The sequence below is a fragment of the Mugil cephalus genome, chromosome 19, assembly GCF_022458985.1.
Source record: "Mugil cephalus isolate CIBA_MC_2020 chromosome 19, CIBA_Mcephalus_1.1, whole genome shotgun sequence".
NCBI classification, from domain to species: Eukaryota; Metazoa; Chordata; class Actinopteri; order Mugiliformes; family Mugilidae; genus Mugil; species Mugil cephalus.
Window position 1 is genome coordinate 6637614 of NC_061788.1, and position 20747 is coordinate 6658360.

General features: G+C 43.2%; 1 protein-coding gene and 1 long non-coding RNA gene across 4 annotated transcripts in view; both read right to left on the reverse strand.

The window, feature by feature from the left end:
- Window positions 1–20747, reverse strand: part of ntng2b (netrin g2b) — a 63532-nt gene that overhangs the window by 6403 nt on the left and 36382 nt on the right. For all 3 annotated transcript variants that reach the window (XM_047569824.1, XM_047569825.1, XM_047569826.1), the window contains exons 4-5: window positions 19550–19722; window positions 18372–18401 (exon numbers count right to left, since the gene is read on the reverse strand). In XM_047569824.1, coding sequence (XP_047425780.1) covers window positions 18372–18401; window positions 19550–19722 — 203 coding nt within the window. The remainder of the gene's footprint in view (window positions 1–18371; window positions 18402–19549; window positions 19723–20747) is intronic.
- On the reverse strand, window positions 7883–12879 carry LOC124996620. The gene is made up of 4 exons (XR_007110873.1): window positions 12234–12879; window positions 8998–9084; window positions 8839–8910; window positions 7883–8041 (listed from the first exon to the last, which is right to left on the reverse strand). It is a non-coding gene; the product is annotated as an uncharacterized LOC124996620 (long non-coding RNA).

Below are 20747 nucleotides of genomic sequence, written 5' to 3' on the forward strand. Positions count from 1 at the left end.
AGCTATAGAACAATAACCAAGGGAGTCTGAGGTGTGCGATACAGTGGGTGTTTTCCAGACTGCGCCTGACACTTTTAAAAATGACCCGGCTCCTGTTAACCTGATGGAAAACTGCTTCTCTTTATACAGCTGGGTGTCAAAGCTGTATCAGTAATTAGTAAAATATTACCATAATAATTAAGATAAATTGGTTGGTAATTTGCGAAAAAAAAAAAAAAAAAATCACGCGTTTGAGTCTCGTCTGCGCAGCTTATCAGCTTATTCAGCTACAGCTTATACGTGCAGGGTCGCAGCCATGAGAAGAGACGTCATATGACATCAATTTCTAAAGCTGGTTTAACAGAAAAACGATATCCAGAGCAAAATACACCGATGGCCTGCGATGGCCTAAGATGTTTAAAACATTTTCCACCATTTGTTTTGAAAGACAAACTCGCCCCCAAATGGTCCCTGTTGAAGAAGCTCAATGATCTTTCACTTGTGCCTGCAATTTCACGAACATCACTGACTTATAATATCAGTTTTATATTTTCATGGGAAAGACATGATGTGTAAAAACTGAGTTTCTCAAGCCACAAAATGGTATTTTAACCTAATACATATAATGTTACCCCTTGAACTTCATAGTAAACGCTGCTTTTTGCCTGTTGACATTTAGCGCTGGTTGTGAAATAGTGAATGTGTTTCCTTCTTTGTTATTTTCTGTGTATGTGTATTGACTTTTCGTAGCATCGCTTTCCACTTCAAACTTGGCCGGCGTGCTGCTCCAAGTAAGTGAAGTTTCAGTTTTGAAGTCACTCAGTTGAGTATATGTCGTCATATTTTAGCTAATAGTGGGTTTTCCTGTTACACTTTGATAATGTCAGGGGGCTCTGACACAGTTACCTTCAGCTCCTTTCAGCTCATTTAATCTTCTGCCAGATGTCTGCAAGCCACGATGACCCCTTCTTAACAGACACATTTTCAACGGGCACTGCATCAGTTGGTATTAAATGTACATTATCTATATGGATCAATACGAATGCAATATTTTTGGCCGAGCCCCAAAGTCTGAGTCATTGTTTCACTGTTGTTTTTTTCATTTCCACAGTTTTAAATCCGCTCCTCTGTGCCGCTGCACAGTCTGAGCTCTTAATTAAATTTTCCCTTTGTAATTCATGAATTACCCGAGAAGATTTGATTGCAGGTTTTACTCTATATGCTGGTACGCTTGATAAATTAAGACTTGTTCCAGATTTCACGCCCTAAAACCAAAACTAAAAAAGAAAAAAAAAGAAAGAAAGAAAACACGATGGGGAGAATATTATTCCAAGACTTTTGTACAATTTTTTTTCACAGAGAAATGGAAATGAAAGCCTCAATATCACCTACTGTAAGACCTGCATTGTGCAGAGGGGTAACAGCGAGAGGTGGAGAGAAGGGGTTGCTCCACAGTCTCTCCACGATTATCTTGGCTGGGGCCGGCACCTAATTAAGGTTTTATTAAGCCTTAGAAGTTGGCTGCAGCAGTGTGCTGCAAGGCATCACTGTCCTCTAAAGAGGCGTTTACCAGGCATGTTTATGCAAATACACATTTAAATGCACATTAAAAAGTCGGAGTTTAGCTGTTTAATCAGCCGTCACATCATTATTTTATTATTGTTTGGTTGATGATGCCAGCTGAAATATTAATGAGCTGGTTTAAAGGAAGCCAGCGAGAGGAGCACCATAAAGTGCCTCTCTCAGCACTGAGGGAACCATGCTAGCAGCGGGGGGAAGAACTGCCTAATTAAATATAAATGGCCAATTACTCCGCAGACTAGAGAGGCGATGGGACATTGTTCCACAAATTAACGTTACGAGTCAAGATGTTGCTTTATCGGTATTTATCAGTTGTGAATTGTTAACAGTTAAAGACGGTTGTGTTTGGAGGCAGAGAGATGACTGCACGCATCGAAGGACCTGCTAAAATCGGCGAACACAAACGTCAATATGTACAACTGTTTGATGGTTTAGTGCTTATTTAAATGCAGATTCTTACCTTGACCGTGCACGTAAAACAAACACGAGGGATTCACAGGGAGGAGGAAGAGGAGGAGGAAGAAGAAAAGAATGAGTGAAATGAAATGAAAAAACTATGGAGGGAATTTTTCCACAGGTTTTCTCCTTGAAACGCCGCAATTTATGGAAATCGCAGAAATGTGCCTCTGATCCGAACCAAACAATCTAATCCAGCTCAAGCCTCCTGTCTGGTTCTTGGCACCGCGTGCTGCTCCGTGTTGGTCTCTTACCTTTGAAATCATCGTATATGATCCCAAACAGCTCTTTGGCCTGCGGCTCTCCTGAGATCAAGAGTTTCAGAAGCCCTTGAAGGATGAAGGAATCTTTCTTTAAGATTTGTCTCCACATCATGCACTCCGCTACAGACCTCTATACCTCTACACAGCAGGAGCAGATTATAGCCTACAGGTCAGTAACAGTACTAGAGAGGGGTCTCATGGACGAGGTGGCAGGGATTTCCACTAGGTTCTACCTTAAAGACGGGGGTTTCTTTGTTCTATAAAGCTTAAGCTTCAACTAGTGTTGTGTTTCTTAACTGGTTGGACAGAGATCAGAGTTTTCAAGACATATATCTCCAAATTAAATGGCCTATTTATTTATCTTCAGCTTTTCAGATTTATTAAATAATTTGAAGCACAAACAAAAAAAAATAATGGTTTATTCTGGAACTTAACTAACTATAGTGGGACCTGTTGTGAGACTGTTTTGCTAAAACAAAGTGAGGAAAACTCAACGTGAGCTCCCCTTATATACTCAACACAATCCTGGCAATAAATCTGCTGAACGTGATTGAAAGCCCCTGAGCAAATATTTAGAAACGGTGTGAGATAAACAACAGAAAATATCTGTGGGAAATGTTTGTTAAACATTTTATTTTCATGTGTAGGCAATGACGCAAATCCAGCCAAAAAAATAATGAATCGACTAAGGGGCTCAAATGATCCAAATCGCCACATTTAATGGAGCGGCTCCGCAGAACGAAGATTTCAGATAATCCCCGCACCGTGTCACCTATTAACCTCATCACGGTAAATTTGTGCAACCAGTTATGAATCACTGTGCGACTATATCGCATGATGAAAACTCTACCTTTCTTTTTCCTTTTTTCTTTCTCCTCTTCATCGTCTCTCCCAAAGGCGTGCTTCGTGGTCCCATGACCGCCACTTTCCCTCTCAGGTTTTTCAGAGACATGGTGCACTACAAACGAGCAGCGACTCCAAAATCAATTTATATTGACGCAGCACAGATCATCTCAGGCTGTTTCACCAAACTAGGTACCACACAGACTACCGACAAGTCAACAATATCCAACAAGTTGTGAGAAACCTCTTCTAGTAGAGATCACAATTAAATATTCTAGGATATATCGTATATATCTGCATACAAGACATGAGGTTATTTAAAAGTGTATGAGAAGACTCATACAATTCTCAATACAAACTTATTTAACTTGTATGGCAGCACAGTTGCTACCAGGATACCAGAATAAGATTCAGCCTTATGGCTCATACTGACTGACAGAGTACCACACAGTTCAAGAGATAAACTTAGATGCATTTTCCTGTTTTTCACACCAAGCTGCCAAGCTCAACTCATGGGAAAAGTTTATCTACTGCATATTTACTGCATCTGAAGTAATATACTGTTTATAGCTACTGCGAATCTACAGTAGATCAGTGAAACGACTACATCTAAAGTACCTCTTCTTTCATGGGGCCTCTCCTCCCAGTGGCCAGGTGGTGATTTTGCTGTGTGGCCATGAGGCTCATGTATGTGACCCTCAAAGTTGTGGGGGACTGAAAAACCATGATTATCAGTGACAAAACAAGTAAAAATATATGGTATGTTTTTTTTTTTTGTTTGTTTTTTAAGAGCCACCGTAACGCTGACAATTGCTTTTGTCCTTTATACTTAATGAATGAAAAAACAAATATTACATGGATTTTTTCTCTGCTCTTGCCTCAACCATATGAATAATAATGTCTAGCTCGGTCTTGTCCATTTCTATTCTTACTCCTCAGCAACAATTCTCAGCAACGGTTCTAAATAATATGATGCTTAATTTGATGCCAAATTGGGATTTTACTTTCTAAATTTACTGACTGCACTATTATTTTGCTGAACGCATACAGACACATAAATATAGATATATATCTGCTGTTTATAGTGGCCCAGTTTAATGCTAGGAGTTGCCAAGTTTAGCTCATGAGGAAAGTTTATGGACTGCATATTTCAGTATGTAAATTTATCAAAAAAAAATGCTGCCACCGCCAGATACCTTTTCTTTCCTAAGGCCTTTCTCCCCCGTGCTCAGAGGAGGTTGTTATTTTGTGGCCATGAGTTTCGTGCACATGTGCGTCAGACTTTTGGGGGTCTGAAACAACCACCGTCATTAAAATTACAAGAAAGTCTTTCAGATAAATATCTGCTGTTTCTACTTTCTAAGTTTCAGGTGGGCATTTTTCTCCACTTGGCAAAATGAAACACAGATGAATTTGTATCTACTGCATATTTCTGTCACTACAGATTAGAACTTTGCTACCACTACATCTAACTGAGATACCTCTCCTTTCTGCCTTTCTGTCCGTATGCTCCTCTTCTCTTTTCTTTCCGTGTTCAGATGAGGTTGTTTGTTTGTGTCCATGACTCCCATGCACGTTTCCATGACTCCCATGCACGTTTCCATGAGCTTCATGCACGTTTCCATGGGCATCATGCACGTTTCCATGACTCCCATGCACGTTTCCATGAGCTTCATGCACGTTTCCATGACTCCCGTGCACGTTTCCATGGGCATCATGCATGTTTCCATGACTCCCATGCACGTTTCCATGACTCCCATGCACGTTTCCATGGGCATCATGCACGTTTCCATGACTCCCATGCACGTTTCCATGAGCTTCATGCACGTTTCCATGGGCATCATGCACGTTTCCATGACTCCCATGCACGTTTCCATGAGCTTCATGCACGTTTCCATGACTCCCGTGCACGTTTCCATGGGCATCATGCATGTTTCCATGACTCCCATGCACGTTTCCATGACTCCCATGCACGTTTCCATGGGCATCATGCACGTTTCCATGACTCCCATGCACGTTTCCATGACTCCCATGCACATTTCCATGGGCATCATGCACGTTTCCATGACTCCCATGTACGTTTCCATGGGCATCATGCACGTTTCCATGACTCCCATGCATGTTTCCATGGGCATCATGCACGTTTCCATGACTCCCATGCACGTTTCCATGAGCATCATGCACGTTTCCATGACTCCCATGTACATTTCCATGGGCATCATGCACGTTTCCATGACTCCCATGCACATTTCCATGGGCATCATGCACGTTTCCATGACTCCCATGCACGTTTCCATGAGCCCCATGCGCGTTTCCATGAGCATCATGCGCAGTTCCATGTGCCTCATGCACGTTTCCATGAGCATCATGGGCGTTTCCATGAGCCCCATGCACGTTTCCATGAGCATCATGGGCGTTTCCATGAGCCCCATGCACGTTTCCATGAGCATCATGCGCAGTTCCATGAGCCTCATGCACGTTTCCATGAGCATCATGGGCGTTTCCATGAGCATCATGCACGTTTTCATGAGTATCATGGGCGTTTCCATGAGCATCATGCACGTTTCCATGAGCATCATGGGCGTTTCCATGAGCCCCATGCACGTTTCCATGAGCGTCATGGGCGTTTCCGTGACTCCCATGTACGTTTCCATGAGCTTCATGTGCATTTACGTGACTCCCATGTACGTTTCCATGAGCTTCATGTGCATTTCCATGAGCATCATGCACGTTTCCATGAGCCTCATGGGCGTTTCCATGAGCCTCATGCACGTTTCCATGAGCATCATGCACGTTTCCATGAGCATCATGCGCAGTTCCATGAGCATCATGGGCGTTTCCATGTGCCTCATGCACGTTTCCATGAGCATCATGCGCGTTTCCATGAACCCCATGCACGTTTCCATGAGCGTCATGGGCGTTTCCGTGACTCCCATGTACGTTTCCATGAGCTTCATGTGCATTTACGTGACTCCCATGTACGTTTCCATGAGCTTCATGTGCATTTCCATGACTCCCATGTACGTTTCCATGAGCTTCATGTGCATTTCCATGACTCCCATGTACGTTTCCATGAGCTTCATGTGCATTTCCATGACTCCCATGTACGTTTCCATGAGCCTCAGGCACGTTTCCATGACTCCCATGTACGTTTCCATGAGCCTCAGGCACGTTTCCATGACTCCCATGCACGTTTCCATGAGCCTCATGCATGTGTCCATGTGTCTCCGGGGCGTGTCCATGAGCCTCATGCGCATTTCCATGAGTCTGAGACACGTGTCCATGACTGTCATGAACATTTCCATGAGTCTCCTGCAGGTGTCCATGCGTCTCAGGCATGTGTCCATGTGTCTCAGGCCCGTGTCCATGACTGTCATGAATATTTCCATGAGACTCTTGCACCTTTCCATGAGACTCAGCCATCTGTACATGAGTCTCATGTAAGTTTCCATGAGTCCCATGTGTGTTTCCATGAAGATCAGACTTATGTCCATGAGCCTCAGGCATGTGTCCATGAGCCTCAGGCATGTGTCCGTGAGGTTTAGTGTTGTGCCCATGAGTCTCAAGCACATTTCCATGAGCTTCATGCACATGTCCATGCTTCTCGGGCATGTGTCCCTGAGGCTCAGGCTTGTGTTCATGACTCTCATGTACATTTCCATGAGTCTCATGTGATTGTCCATGCATCTCATGCACATGTCCATGAGGCTTGGGCCTGTCTCCATGTCTCTCATGCACATCTTCATGACTTGTAGGCACATTTCCATGACTCTCATGACCCGTTCCATGACTCTCATGACCCGTTCCATGACTCTCATGACCCGTTCCATGCGGCTCAGGCTCATGTCCATGATTGTCATGCACGTTTCCATAACTGTCATGTTGTTGTCCATGAGACTCAGGCTTGTGCCCATGACTTTCAGGCACATTTCCATGACTCTCACGCATGTGTCCATGAGCCTCTTGCATGTCTCCATGACTCCCATGCATGTCTCCATGACTCCCATGCATGTCTCCATGACTCCCATGCATGTCTCCATGACTCCCATGCATGCTTCCATGACCATCAGGCACGCTTCTACGATTCTCAGGCATGTATCCGTGAGCCTCATGCATGTGTCCGTGACTCTCATGCATGTGTCCCGCAGACTCGTGAGACTCTAAAACACCACAATTAAAATGTATTTAACACTTGTCGGACAGTTACCCTTGTTGCAGTAGTTACAAGATGTTTAGGTAGTTTAAGAAGATTGCTAAGATACCTTTGATTTCATTTTCCTCCTCCCTTTCCATTCTGGGTTCAGGAGACGTTTTGTGGTTGTGAGCCTCATGCATGTGTCCCTCAGAGTTGTGAGAAACTGAAACACCACAGTTATCATGAGCGTTCACCTTCTTTTTCTTCTTTTCATTTAATCCTGCTGTTTTAGTTATCAGTTTTCTCTTAAAATGTATGGTACTGAAGTTTTACCCCTGTGCATTTCCTTCCACAAAAATTAAACTGTTATATATGATGTTATTTAAATACAACAAAACATTGCCTCCTGTACATTCCTTTCATTCCTTTCATTTTTTTCATTCACTTCCTTGCTTTCCTGTCTGTGGTGTGTGGTGCTTTTTAGCCTTGAGCTCAAACACTAGTTGTCACTCCCACAACAAGTAAAAAAAGACAAAAAAAAAAGAATACTTCTTTCCAATCTTACAAATTGTTTGTCTGCTGCATGATTCCACAGCTACGTTGTACCTATAGTACACAGCTTAAATCTAGCAGGACTACCTTCTACCGCTACAAACACTTGTACCTGTTCTTTCAGATTTCCTTTCTGAATGTGCATCCTCTTGCCTTTTTACTCCATGTTCCAATGAGGTTGTTGTTTTGTGGCCTTGCGGCTCCTGTGCGTGTCGCTCAACCATGTGGGAAACTGTCACACCACAGTCGTTAATGACAATACAAGTAAAAAATATCCAATCAAATTATTTATCAACCAGTAACCTGCTAGAAGTCGATGTATTCCTACTGCCCTGTCCACTTTTTACATCTCTACCCAATGAGAGCTTAGTTGTATAAGCTCTCATATCACTGGCCATGTTTCCATAATATCAAACAACTCTGAAACAAACTTCTGAATTGTCACGAAAGAAGAAACAGGGCGCATTTATTTCAAGTGGTGCGAAATGAGTGAATGAAAATGCTACGTTACGCAACTTCTTGTTCTCTAAAAGCTGAGGCCCTTGAGCAGTGATGTTAGTTAAATGTTCGCATTGTCAAAAGTTACTCATAATACGCGTTTCCATCTTCCATTTAATGCATTAACTGCTTCAGAAAAAGGAAAAACCAGCTCAAGGCAGCATAAATATTGAAACACTTAGAATAAAGATTTAGTAAGTGTAGATGTAATTATTTTTACAATGGACAGATCTATTGATTACTTTTTCTTAATGTACGTATTATTCTTTTCATTTCATCTGTGATATTATATGTCATATATATTACATATATAATTGTTGAGATTTATTTTCTGCTTTTCTGTCTGCTTGCTCACCCTCCCCGTGCTCAGATGATGTTGTGTATCAGCCACTATAAAGTGTGTGCTGCTCAGTATTATGGGAGACTGTTAGTTGACAGGTTCCACCCAAGCTGAATATTTATCTCTCACTGCATGTTAACTACAGATGTCCACCTCTACTGTACATATGAAACAGATACCTGTCCTCTCACCTTTTCTTTCTTCATGTTCCACCGTTTTATGGCCATGAGTCTCATGTACGTGTCCCGCCGATGTATGGGGGTCTGACCATAATCATAGTTAACATTAACAATCACTTTCATGAACAACATAATTTACATCCTTTTTACCACTACACCTACAGTGGATACCTGTAACTTTAGGTTCTTTCTCCTCCCCATGTCCTGATAAAGGTGTAGTAATGTGGCCGTGAGTCTCTTGTGCATGTCCTCCAGTGACTTACACACCAACGTGATTAACGTAGCAAAGGAAAAAAAAACATTATCCACACTTATGTACAGCACTGCATTGAACTACAGTTCGCTACAACCGCTAAAGCACATACAGACGTATCCTGTCCTCACCAGGAGAAACGGGTAGAACTTTTGACTAAAACAACTCGTGTTAATTAGGCTATGCAGCGTTTAATGGTGTGAATAGTGTCTTATAATGCAAGACGTTTAGTCTTCTGAGCTTCAAACCAAACAGCGACCAAAATAAATATGGAAAAATAGATCAAATAAATGATGTCCAATGCCAACATCCAACCCTCCACCTCCTGTAGCGTTAGCGTCCTTTATGCAAACATTTATTCTGTATATCGTTTTGTGGAGCAAACTACACATCTGTGTATATGTTCCTCCTCCTGCCTTTACTCCCCATGTTCAGCTGTAGTTATGAGTCTCGTGACTTGTGGGTACCTGACACAGCGCAGTGTCCGTTTACACAAAAAGCAGAAAAAAAAGAAAGCTCAGTTTTATTTGCTAAACCATAAATACACAGTCTGACCAGTTTTATTTCAGCCTTTGTTGCAAATACGTGTACAGTATTACTGTTATGTGCTGGAATGATGATTTAGCTCAAGCTAACTGACAGACTGTCATTTCATTGGAGAGATAAATGTAGGTCTCTTCTGTTTTCAGGGTCCCAGCTTTCACTGTGCGCAGTCAAAATAAAAATAAAAGTTTATTTACTGCATTTTTTACCATATCAAAGGTAAGCTGCAGTGTATAAATCTACTCCGTTTAAAAGCAAAACCTGTCTTTTGAGCTTTTCTTTCTTTTTCCTCCTCCTCTTCCTCCTTTTTTTTCCCCCTCAGAAGAGCTTGTTGCTTTGTGTCCACGAGCGTCATGTACAGACTTGTGGGAGGCTTACCCACACCACAATCATCATTACCATAACAAGACCAGACGTCTTGTAGGGTATTTTACAAGCTCTTTCCTCAGTGACTCGAACAATAAGAGCTTCCTAATTAGGCTGATACTGCAGCGGTTAAAGATTACTGATATCGTCCGCCTTCTTCTCCTCTTCCTCTGAGACTCTGCCTTCCCTTTCTCTCCTTTCCTCTGTCCGTCAGATAGCGGATTGGCCCATCAGGGGCTTCAGCCCTGGGCTTGGGAAAAAGCTGTGAGAGTCGGAGAGGCTTGAGAAACTCATTCATCACTATATTTTTTTGCTCTGGGTGTTAAAGAAATGACATGCGCTTCCTTTTATGTGCACATCATGAAATTTCCTGCCTCGTGCTTACTCTACTGCTCCGTTCCCACTGATAATATGGAAAGAAGATCCATCTCCACTCATCATTTTTCTATTGTACTTGATATGAATGAATATTCATACAACACCATAGGCTGCTTTATATTACAGTAATGTGTCCTCATCATTGTTCTTGCCCATGTTCTCTCCGGTGCCTCAGATACATAAAAACATCTCAAATCAGTATAAAGATTTCTTGCCTCACACATTTGACTTTTATTGCATTTTAAACAGTCTCCTGCTCAAGTTTTCTCCTTTTTTCCCCCCGTTTCTTTGTATATCCACTTTCCCAGAGGGCTTTTTTTTTTTTTTTTTTTTTTTACATTCCCAGGATGCTTTGCTTCAAGTTGTGAGGGCTAGACAAGAGTAAGCTCAAGCGAAAGAAACTAGTTCAGTTTACGGATAAAGCCTCATTTCCCTCGCACCTCTCCATTTACTGCAGCACACTCGACAAATTAAAACGGCCTGAAAGGGAGGTTTACCAATAAATAACCAATCGCGTGAAGCGACCACATGATGCACGTCATTTAGGGACTAATGATCACCAGACCACAGGAGAGCACGATTTGCGCACGCTTCCATCTGCGTTTCCCCTTGAGGTGTTTTTGCGGAGGCAGTGTACGTCTCCAGTTGTTCCCCTTCAGAGAGAGGGGCATCCTGCTGCAAGCGCGCCGCTCCCCCGCCGCGCGTCCCCCTCCAGGCTACCTCCCGCCCACTCGCTCCCCTCCATCCCTCCCCTCCCCTGGGCTCCGGTGAGACAGGACGCCGGCAGCTGTTCTCACAGCGCCCTGGACCATTTCACACAACTGGCATCATGCCATCGTTACATCCCATCAAAGTAACCCCTGCCTACCTCTTACCTCTGCTCATGTCCGACTCTGGCCCCACTCCCTCACGCATCTGTCACGCATCACACACACACACACACTGTCTGAAAAATATCTCGTGCGGGAAAGCGGGCTTCTGAATCGTAGTTGTTTCAAAGCCTGATGTAGCACAGCAGTGAGCATAAATGCATTTAATCTCAGTAACCCATGCTGCCTCGGGGGTGGGAGTGATTCGAACCGTTCTTGGCATTAATCTCAATCAGCTCAGCCCGATTCGTCTGACATCAGACGTTGGCAGCCCGAGCATTCGGGGGTTCCCGCTCGCTCCACGCTGACTGAAAGAAGGTTGAGCGTGTGCGAGAGTCTACTGGGCTTAGGAAAGCATGACAGTGATAGAGTTCTTCATCTGCTCCCTCACTGGCAGGTTGACACGGAGCCAAAACCAGCAGAGGACGACCTCGAACGACACGTTTCATTTTACGTCCCGACGCTCCGTTCGCTAATGATGCCGTCATGGTATTTTGTAATCTGCCGCAGTAAGTAAGGGTTAAGTCCCGATTCTGTCCGTTACGTCTTTTCATCACTCTGATCCTGTGCCGGATGCTCTACAATCCTCTCTGTTTCTCTGCATGACGCAAAAACAATGTCAACTGAACTCACTTATCCTCACAGAAATCCCAGTTCCAAAAACTCTTATAAAAGTTGTGTTTTGCTCTTTACGCTGAAGCGCCCGGTCGCCTACACACCCACATTAAGTAGATTTCGCTGTCGCAACATAACTCAATAACCATCTCCGATATGTGATATGATGCTGAGAAACATAAAAAATGATGATGGCTTGTGTCTAACAGCAAGTTAGCGAGCTTCACCCCCTGAAAATTGACCATTTTAGATGAGTTCCAAGCCATAAACACCACACTGCCGGCTCGAAATGAAAATGATCTCCTGATTCTAAATTAGATTATTCTGTTTTCTATGGACCGCTACTCTAGTCTATATCTACTAGAGATATGGGTGTGCCTTACCTCCTCTCTCACTATGCTTTAGCTCTGAGTGTTTTTCTCCAGTTTCAGGCATGTTTGTATGATGGTTAAATTGAGTCAGTGGATGGAGAGCAGACTCCTCTGTCACTGCGTGGTGGTGGTGGTGGTGGTGATGGTCGACAACAGAGTGATGTGTGGACTCCTTCGGGACTAGATGAGACAGATGTGAGTGTTCGGGGATGTTTTCCGAAGGCGCGACCTTTTCTGGTGTCGGGTAAACTCTCTGCTTCTCTTGCGAAGAGGACGGCGAAGGAGGAGGCTTGATTGTAACAGAAAGTGTGGTAGGCCGTCCCCTGGGTATGGCTGGAGGCTCGGTTAAAGAGCTGGTGGGCAACGCGTTGTGTGTCGGCGGGGCGGAGCTCTCTGTAATTCGGCTTTCTGCTGGCGGAGCTGTGCTGTCTGTTGCATCAGGTGCGTGAGGACAGAGAATGTAAATGCAATGAGGAATGGGCAGGCTAAGACATTAGCATAAGAGATGCTGCCTCAGATTGTTTATCCAAAGAAAGCCTAGCTTTCCTTTTTTGTTCTTCAACTGTGCGCACGCACACGCGCACGCACACACTCTAGTAAGCACGTTCCCGCACACCGAAGTGAGAACACACAATGAAAGTGTGATTTCACACTGCTGAGATAGGCTAAACTCGAAAGCTGCTCCACAACCCTTTCAGTGCTGGAACCCGCGTTCTTTCTGCGAAACGCTGTGACTGTTAAAGGTGTGACTATTGTTAATATGGTTGTAAAATGAAACCTAGCAGCGTTTGTCAAAGTGTACTACTCTGGCTTACACTTGCAGTGTTGTGTATGGACGCGCGCATATGTGTTTGCACACACATTTAATTTTGTCGTCTGAGGAACGCTGACAAATAATGGCAGTGATTATTTCTCACCTTCGCATCAGAAATGAATCAATTGCTGATTTGTGAACATACCAGCGTACAGTGAGATAATGACCGGAACGTGAATGCATGAAGCCGCTGGTATAAATTTAAACTGTTCTGATGCCAAGGCTAATCGTCACATTGTCTTCCGCTAATGTGGATCACTCAACTGCTGCCTCTAATGGGAGGAAATAACACCACTGTGACAATTAAATGTGGCAGCGCTGTTATTTGGGAGTTTTTTTTAACACCACGATATATATTGTGTCATTAATACTTTTTTTTTTTATTCCTTTATGCCTTGTACTATACACTAATCAGCCACAACATTACGACCACTGACCACTGACAAGTAAATCAACATCTTGAGACAATATAATGTTCTGCCGGGAAACTTTTGGACCTGGCATTCGTGTGGATGTTACTTAGACTCCCAGCAGGATGCAGCCTTTAGGAACAACTCATTAAACATGAAAAACAGCACAAGGTCTTGACCCGGCCTCCAAATTAACTAGATCCCAAACTCATCAAGTATATGTGGGATGATCCACAGAGGCCCCTCCCCTCAACCCATAATTCCCCAGAAGAAAAAAAACTAACAACATCCTGTTTCCAGACTCCACAGGACACCCTCAGAGGGCCCATGTCCGTTCTCTGATGAGTCACAATTGTTTTAGAGGCACTACACAATATTAGGAAGGTGGTCATAATGTTATGCCTGATCGGTGTTGTGATAAAAAGTGCACAATAGGATGCGTCAAATGTTCACTGCTCATAATCATTGAATTCCTAGAAGAGCAAAAGAGTCATCCATCTCCGTGGTGAAGTTATAGCTGTTTACTAAACTAGAAAGCTGAAAAGCAGATGAGGAAAAGTGTGAAGGAGGCAACTGGCAGGTTTTAGCCTTCTGCAAATCTTTAGAAGCTCTACATCAGGATAAAGAGTGCACTAATGTAAATTTTAACTGTGATACTAATACTATCGATTCTACTCTGATTGTACTACCACCATGACTAAATTACTACTATAACGCCTACCTTTATTATTGTCAAAATGATGGGAATTTAAAGAGTTTCCAACCCCAGAATCAGATCCGTTGAAGTCAGTGGACTCTGAATGTGAAATAAAATGGTTAAAAAAAAAAAAATAAAGGATCAACAACAGCGCCATCACTCTCTCACAACACGCATGCGACAGTGTAATCTGATTCATAATCCTCTAATATGTGCCTGTCTATCTGTACAGATGGACCCGCTAACTGTCCCCTGACACACTCTCTCGCACGCACACACCCGACCACACACACACACACACACTAAACTAAAAGCAAGAACATAGTGCCGGTTCACATTTTTAAGCGACTTTTGCACCGATGCATTTGCATATAATGAGATCATTTGTCACTTGTATTAATACACCACAAAAAAAAAAGTATAACAATAATGTTTAATGCCACCTGTCAGTCTTAGAATTTTCATCGTTTATTACCGGAGAGTTAGACGTTGATTTAGCTCCGCGCTAATGAAGACATTGTGATTCAGGAACGGTTAACGTTTGCCTGAACACCTAATGGTGGTTGGGCAGCATGGATGTTATTAATATGTCACATGATTTTCCAGACATGATCCAATCTGTCTCAGACTGAGGCAGAAGTTCAGTCTTCATAAAAATGCAAGGATTTCAGTTGGTGCATGACCAGTTGTGTGCGTGTGCGTGTGTGTGTGTGTGTGTGTGTGTGTGTGTGTGTGTGTGTGTGTGTGTGTGCAGGCTATTCAGGCTCCTCTACAGCCCTGGGATCTGATTTTCGATGAAAGATGAAGTAGGGGCATACAAGGTTGCGGCGGCTGGATAGGTAGATGTATGACTGGATTTTAGGATTTGGTTGCCCTGACCCCACCCTCCCCCCACTCGCCAAACGCCCATCTGTCCGGCTGACCAATGGGCTGTGGGCTCTATGGATCAGACTCTCTTGCCAATAGATTGCTAATCCTCATCTGAGCATGTTCACTGACTTAACTGGGGCACAGACATGACAAAGGGGGCGACTACCATGACATACTGTCTGGCTGTAATGTCTTTAAAGATGCTTGATGCAACAAATAAAAATATATATGTGTATTTATATAAAAAAAAAAAAAAACATATATTGATGTAAAATTACACATCAAATAGCTAAGCTGGGATTTGCTTTTTCAAATTCCTGGTAGTAGAGGAGAAATTATGATTTATGTAACCAACTTTTATATGGTTGAAAAAAAAAAACAGAAACACAAAATCCCAGACTGCTTCAGTCATAGCCTAAAATAACCTACAGTCTTTGAATGCATCAAACATGGTCGACAGTCAGGGAGAAGATAACCGACATTACCGGTTATATTATTCAAGACAGCTTATCGCGTAATGTGATCTAGTTATTAAAGTCGGAAGACCTTCAGCAACAATATGATAAAACCTCTTTGTGTGTCGGTGTGTGTGTGTGTATGTGTGTCTGTGTGTGTCAGCGTGTGCATGTACAAACAGTAGTGGCGGCCGCTCTGTGAGAAGGGAACCTAAGACCTCAGATCCCCGGGAGGAGAAGGAGTGGATGAAGATGATTTATGGGTTTCACTGAGCTGCACCATATGCCCGCTATAAATCTACACACACACACACACACACACACACACACACACACACACACACACACACAGACATATAACAAGGGTTTGCTCACATCAGGGTCAGGATCAAGCCAAAATACACTTCTCTAGACCTCAGTTAAAAAAAATAATAATGTTGTGTATTTTCCCCATATTTATGCAGCACATTGCACTGAAATAAACTAATTATATATATATATATTTTTTTTAAAGAATTTGATATGCATTTTAGGACTTTACAATTGAATAACACTTTAAATGTGATATTTTGGACGATAGTTTAATTATCCATAACTCAGGGACACTTTTAATGATGAAATCATTTCCCAAAATGAAATATGGCAGTTTGAGCTTTTAAATGTGGTTACTTGACAAGTTTTCTGGAATTTCTGATTATATATTTTTGGATTTTGTGCAGCTTAATTTGTGTCCTTCACAGCAAACTTTAAAAAGGTTCCCAAAGTTAGTGTATTTCCGTTCAAAAAAAAAAAAAAAGCCAAAGCTGTCAGCCCCCGCCCTAAATCACGGCTGATCAGTGACTTCCTTGACTTTCCTACTCTTGTCAGCCAAACAACAGAAATGCTGCGCTGTTAAAAATAAAAACACACTTAATGGATTTCCTTAAGACAAAAAAAAAAAAAAAAAAAAGGTCTGACGGCATCACAGCGCTGCTCAAATCCCAGCTCCTCCCACATCCTAAGTGCTTTTCTGGTGTAACACGAGCGGTCCGCTTCCTACTAAGATGGCAGGTTTAAATTTAGTATGAAGGCGAGCTGGGCTTTAAGGACCACTTTACTGTACGTCGAAAGCAGCTGACAGAATGTGTTCACATCCATCCCGGGGTTGTTTAAAATCGCTCAGTCAGAACAAATAAAGTCTGAATGTCCATATAGTGTGACGCCCTTGCTCTGAAGACAGGACGACTGGCATCTACCATCAACTTCAAAGATGAGTCCGGGGGAAGCAGTCAATGTACATCTTAAGACCTCCAGTAAGTTCCACTGTGAATTATGTATGATGTATACGCAGAACACAAACACCGCTCTTGTCGGCCTCTATGCGCGCTTCCGCCGGGATTGCATCACGTATTTGATTTGTCACAGGAGCGTTTAGCAATCCAGCGCTACGATGCTGCTGTGTCACCTGTGGTCAGCGAAGGACGAAAGATTTACTCAAGGAAAAGTAACTGAGTCAGAATATATAAATACACGAAACACCTGCGTTTCCTGAAAAGTAAAAGTAGATAGCAGGGTAGCAGGATAGTTTTGCCTTGCTTGAATAGAAAGATTGATACCACAAATATAGCATAAGTGTAATTTTAAAGGTCACTATTAAACATGTGATAACCCTAACCTTTGATGGTATAATTTGCACTTGAGCCTATTTTTGGAGGAGTCATGAAGAGCAATAAATTAATAGTTTTATGTTAAGATAAAAGATAAAAATAATTGTCAATAATATGCACTATAATGGAGTAAAAGTTCCTTTCTGCGGTATAAGTCAGGTGATAAGTGAAGTAAAGAAAGATATTCTAGTACAAAGTATCTTCCTGAGGGGCTCCATCGTGCTCCTGGGTAACAGTAGGGGGTCAATCAGCTTCAGAGATGGCTCCGCTTTGCTCTCACCTTCAGCTTCACCTTGAGTTTCACCCTGAGCTTCAACTTTACCCCCCCCCTCTGTTTCATCCTCAGGCTCAGAAGCGGTACCTGTCTGTGGGAGTCTGAAGGTGCGCCGCTAAACTCATAATCAAGCCATTAGCGGGATTCATTATTTTCTTTGATAAATCGCAGCCATTATTTTTTTCCAAATAACCACACAGTTATTCCTAATTGTCAGAGGAGCCCCCTTTTTTTTTAAAGCAGGCTTCTGCAGTGCAGTCCAATTGCTCAGTCTATCCATGCATCAGCCTTTTACTGTTGGGCCATGTGGAGAAAAGCCCAGTGCTGTCAGGGTTGATGTTGCCACTTTGCCGATCGTTTCTGTCTAACAGCTCAGAGGCTGAGAGCCTCTCCACAGAGAGAATCCCTAATCAAATTCCCTTTTATTCCTGCCTCCCTGAGCTCCTCACCCGGAATCACACTGCATTACAACACACTAACATATGCCCACATCCTTCTCTCTCTTTCAGTCTCTCTTTCTCTCTCTTTTTCTTTCAAGCTGTCTTTGCCTCCCCGTCCGCCACCGATCCCTCTCTCACGACTCCTTTCTACGATCCATCAATGGCACTGACTTTACTCTAAATAAAATAAAATAAAATAAAAAAAAAACGCGGGACTGTGGAAGAATTCCTCCTGTGCAGGTTAGTGTGATGTTCTGTGATGAAAAGACACGGCGACAGAGAGGCCTATTAATAATGAAGCAACGCAGGGCCCCGCGCTGCAGCGCTGAGAGGAAATGCAGAGAAAAAGAAATGACTAGCTACAGAGCCGGGTGAACATCACAGGAGAGGAGAGGTGGGGGGGGGGGGACGCACAAACGGCTAGGTACGGGGTTAAAGCGTAACATTTCAAAAACAATGCAACAAAAGGGGCGAGACACGAGGCAGGAAGAGAAAGACGCGGCGGAATGCCGCCACTTGTGCTTCGCTTTGCGTTATTACTTACTGGAGCCGGAGGGCGAACCAGCAATCGTACCTGAAAGAGAATAAGAAAAGCAGGTGGAGATGAGAACTTGTTTATTTATGCATTCAATTTGCCTAAAGACTTGACTCAACCTCATTTATCAGGCTCAGGTGGCACAGAGAGTTTAAGAGCTCCTCTACAAACTGAGGGCTTGTTGCGGACCACCTCTCAACATCCTGGACTAATTACGGGGTCTGCGCTGGCCCCCCATATGCTCCTTAATTTAACTCATTACACTCGTCGCCCCCCCAAAACCCTCCCATCCACACGCCCTCCTCATGTATGAATAGCGCTGCCGCTTCAGCTACGCTGCACAACTTTTCGCCTTTTTTCATTCCTTTTTACATATTTTTCCAGATTGTGCTGTTGGCTTAGCCTGGCATGCATAATGCAGTCTGTAGAGACCGAAACGTTTCCGTGAGCCGTGGCCGTTTTTTGCGTTGCATTTCGACCGAGCGAGTTGCAAACATTTTAATTTTTAAATTCCGCTAATGGGATTTGGGAGTTTAAAAGGCTGCCGCTGACCTCTGCAGGTGCGTGTCGGCGCCATTAGAACTCCGCTGGAAACGGACGCACGTTGGAAAGGAAAGGCCGACAATGGAGCGGTTCTCTGCAGCGTGCGCGCAGGTAAAGGTTCCTGATAGTGTTTCCCTGTCTTGTGTGAGTTTGTCCGTTCGAATGGAGAAAACCAGGGAGGGGCTGCCCTAGATTATTATTTTATCATATCTAGCTGCTGGAGCTGACTGCACTCTCTGAGAGGATTTCCTCTCTCCACACACACACACACACACACACAAACACTACCCTCAGTCGTTACACAACTCAGATACACAGCTCTCTGCACTGAGGTGACGACAACTCGAGGAACTCGGTCTCTTTATGGTCACTCTTCGACTTCTCCGTCCTTTTTCCGCTGCTTCCTTAATTAAGCTTTTTATTCCCTGAGTCGTGATAAAATCCATCAGTCAAGAATGTATTTTAGAACGATGTGTAATTTGAATGCTAGATTAAAGTAATTAAACAGTCATGTAGCTAATATTTCACAAGAATTACAATAAAGCAAACTGTCAAACAGCACGTGAAAGGAGACAGCAGTTTTAGATCTATCTGTGTCAGACTGATGAGTTGAACATAGCAGCGATGCAGAAGCAGGTACGTACAGGTGTTGGGGGTTCCGTTCGGTGCTGGCAGGTAGGACCCTGCTTTCCAGGACTTGGCTTTGAAGCCCTTCTTGCAGCGCTGGCAGTCCTGGCCAGTGGTGTTGTGTTCACACTGGCACTGGAGGTTCCCGTCAGTCAGCAGGCACTGGGAGGCATGGAGGTTACACTTACACCTGGGAGAGGGGAAGAAAGCAGTAGACTAAGGTTTATGATGCAAAATATTACAGCAGCATTTTTACACGAGCGTATATATACCGATCAGGCGTAACATTAGGACCACTGACAGGTGTACAAGGTGTGACGATTATATGTTTTGCTGGGACCAGAAGAATGACACTACTTAATGGCAGCAGCCACCTCCAGCACTAGTTATTGACCTGGCCTCGAAATTCACTAGATCCCAAACTGATCAAGTTTCTGTGGGATGATCCACAGAGGCCCCTCCCCTCAACACATAGGCCCCCACTAACAACATCCTGTTCCAGACACCACAGGACCCCCTCAGAAGTCCCATGTTCATTCTCTGATAAGTCACAACTGTTTTGGAGGCAAAAGAGAGACCTACACAATAATAGGAAGGTGGTCATAATGTTACGCATGATCGGTGTAAAAATCCCAACCTGCAGCCTCTGATTTTTCGAGACATGGCAACAGTACGTACAGTACCTCTTGTTGTCAAATTGTGTTACAGCAAGAGATGTAAAACAAAGATTAAAGTCTCGGAAAAAAGTGCAGATATTAAATTATGAAGTGTACCTAAGAGAGACAGTAAAAAGCAAGAAAAAATCTTTTTTTAATGTGTTTTTGTGACTGTTATCTCGTATGCGTGGCCTCATTAGTGCATGCATGCGGCAAGAAATTTAAACCAAGCAAAAACAAGAGTTAAAATAAGAAATCCAAACGGTAGCCGATTGCCCCCGAGACACGTCTCCGTGTTAGTTTCATTATATTAACTGTCAGAGAGTTGACAGTCCATCTGATTCTGTGTCGTTAGATTTCACCGGCAGAACTGTCGTTCTCTTTACATGGGCATCGAAACATAAATGAGTCAGATCATGAAAAGGAAAAAAAAATGAAACACTCCCATTTATCAATCAGCCTAACGTTTCACAAAATAAATTACTTTTGTTATTGAGAGAAAAACAGTTGCTAGGATTTTGAAATCTACAACCTGCAAATGATTCACTTTAAATCTTCC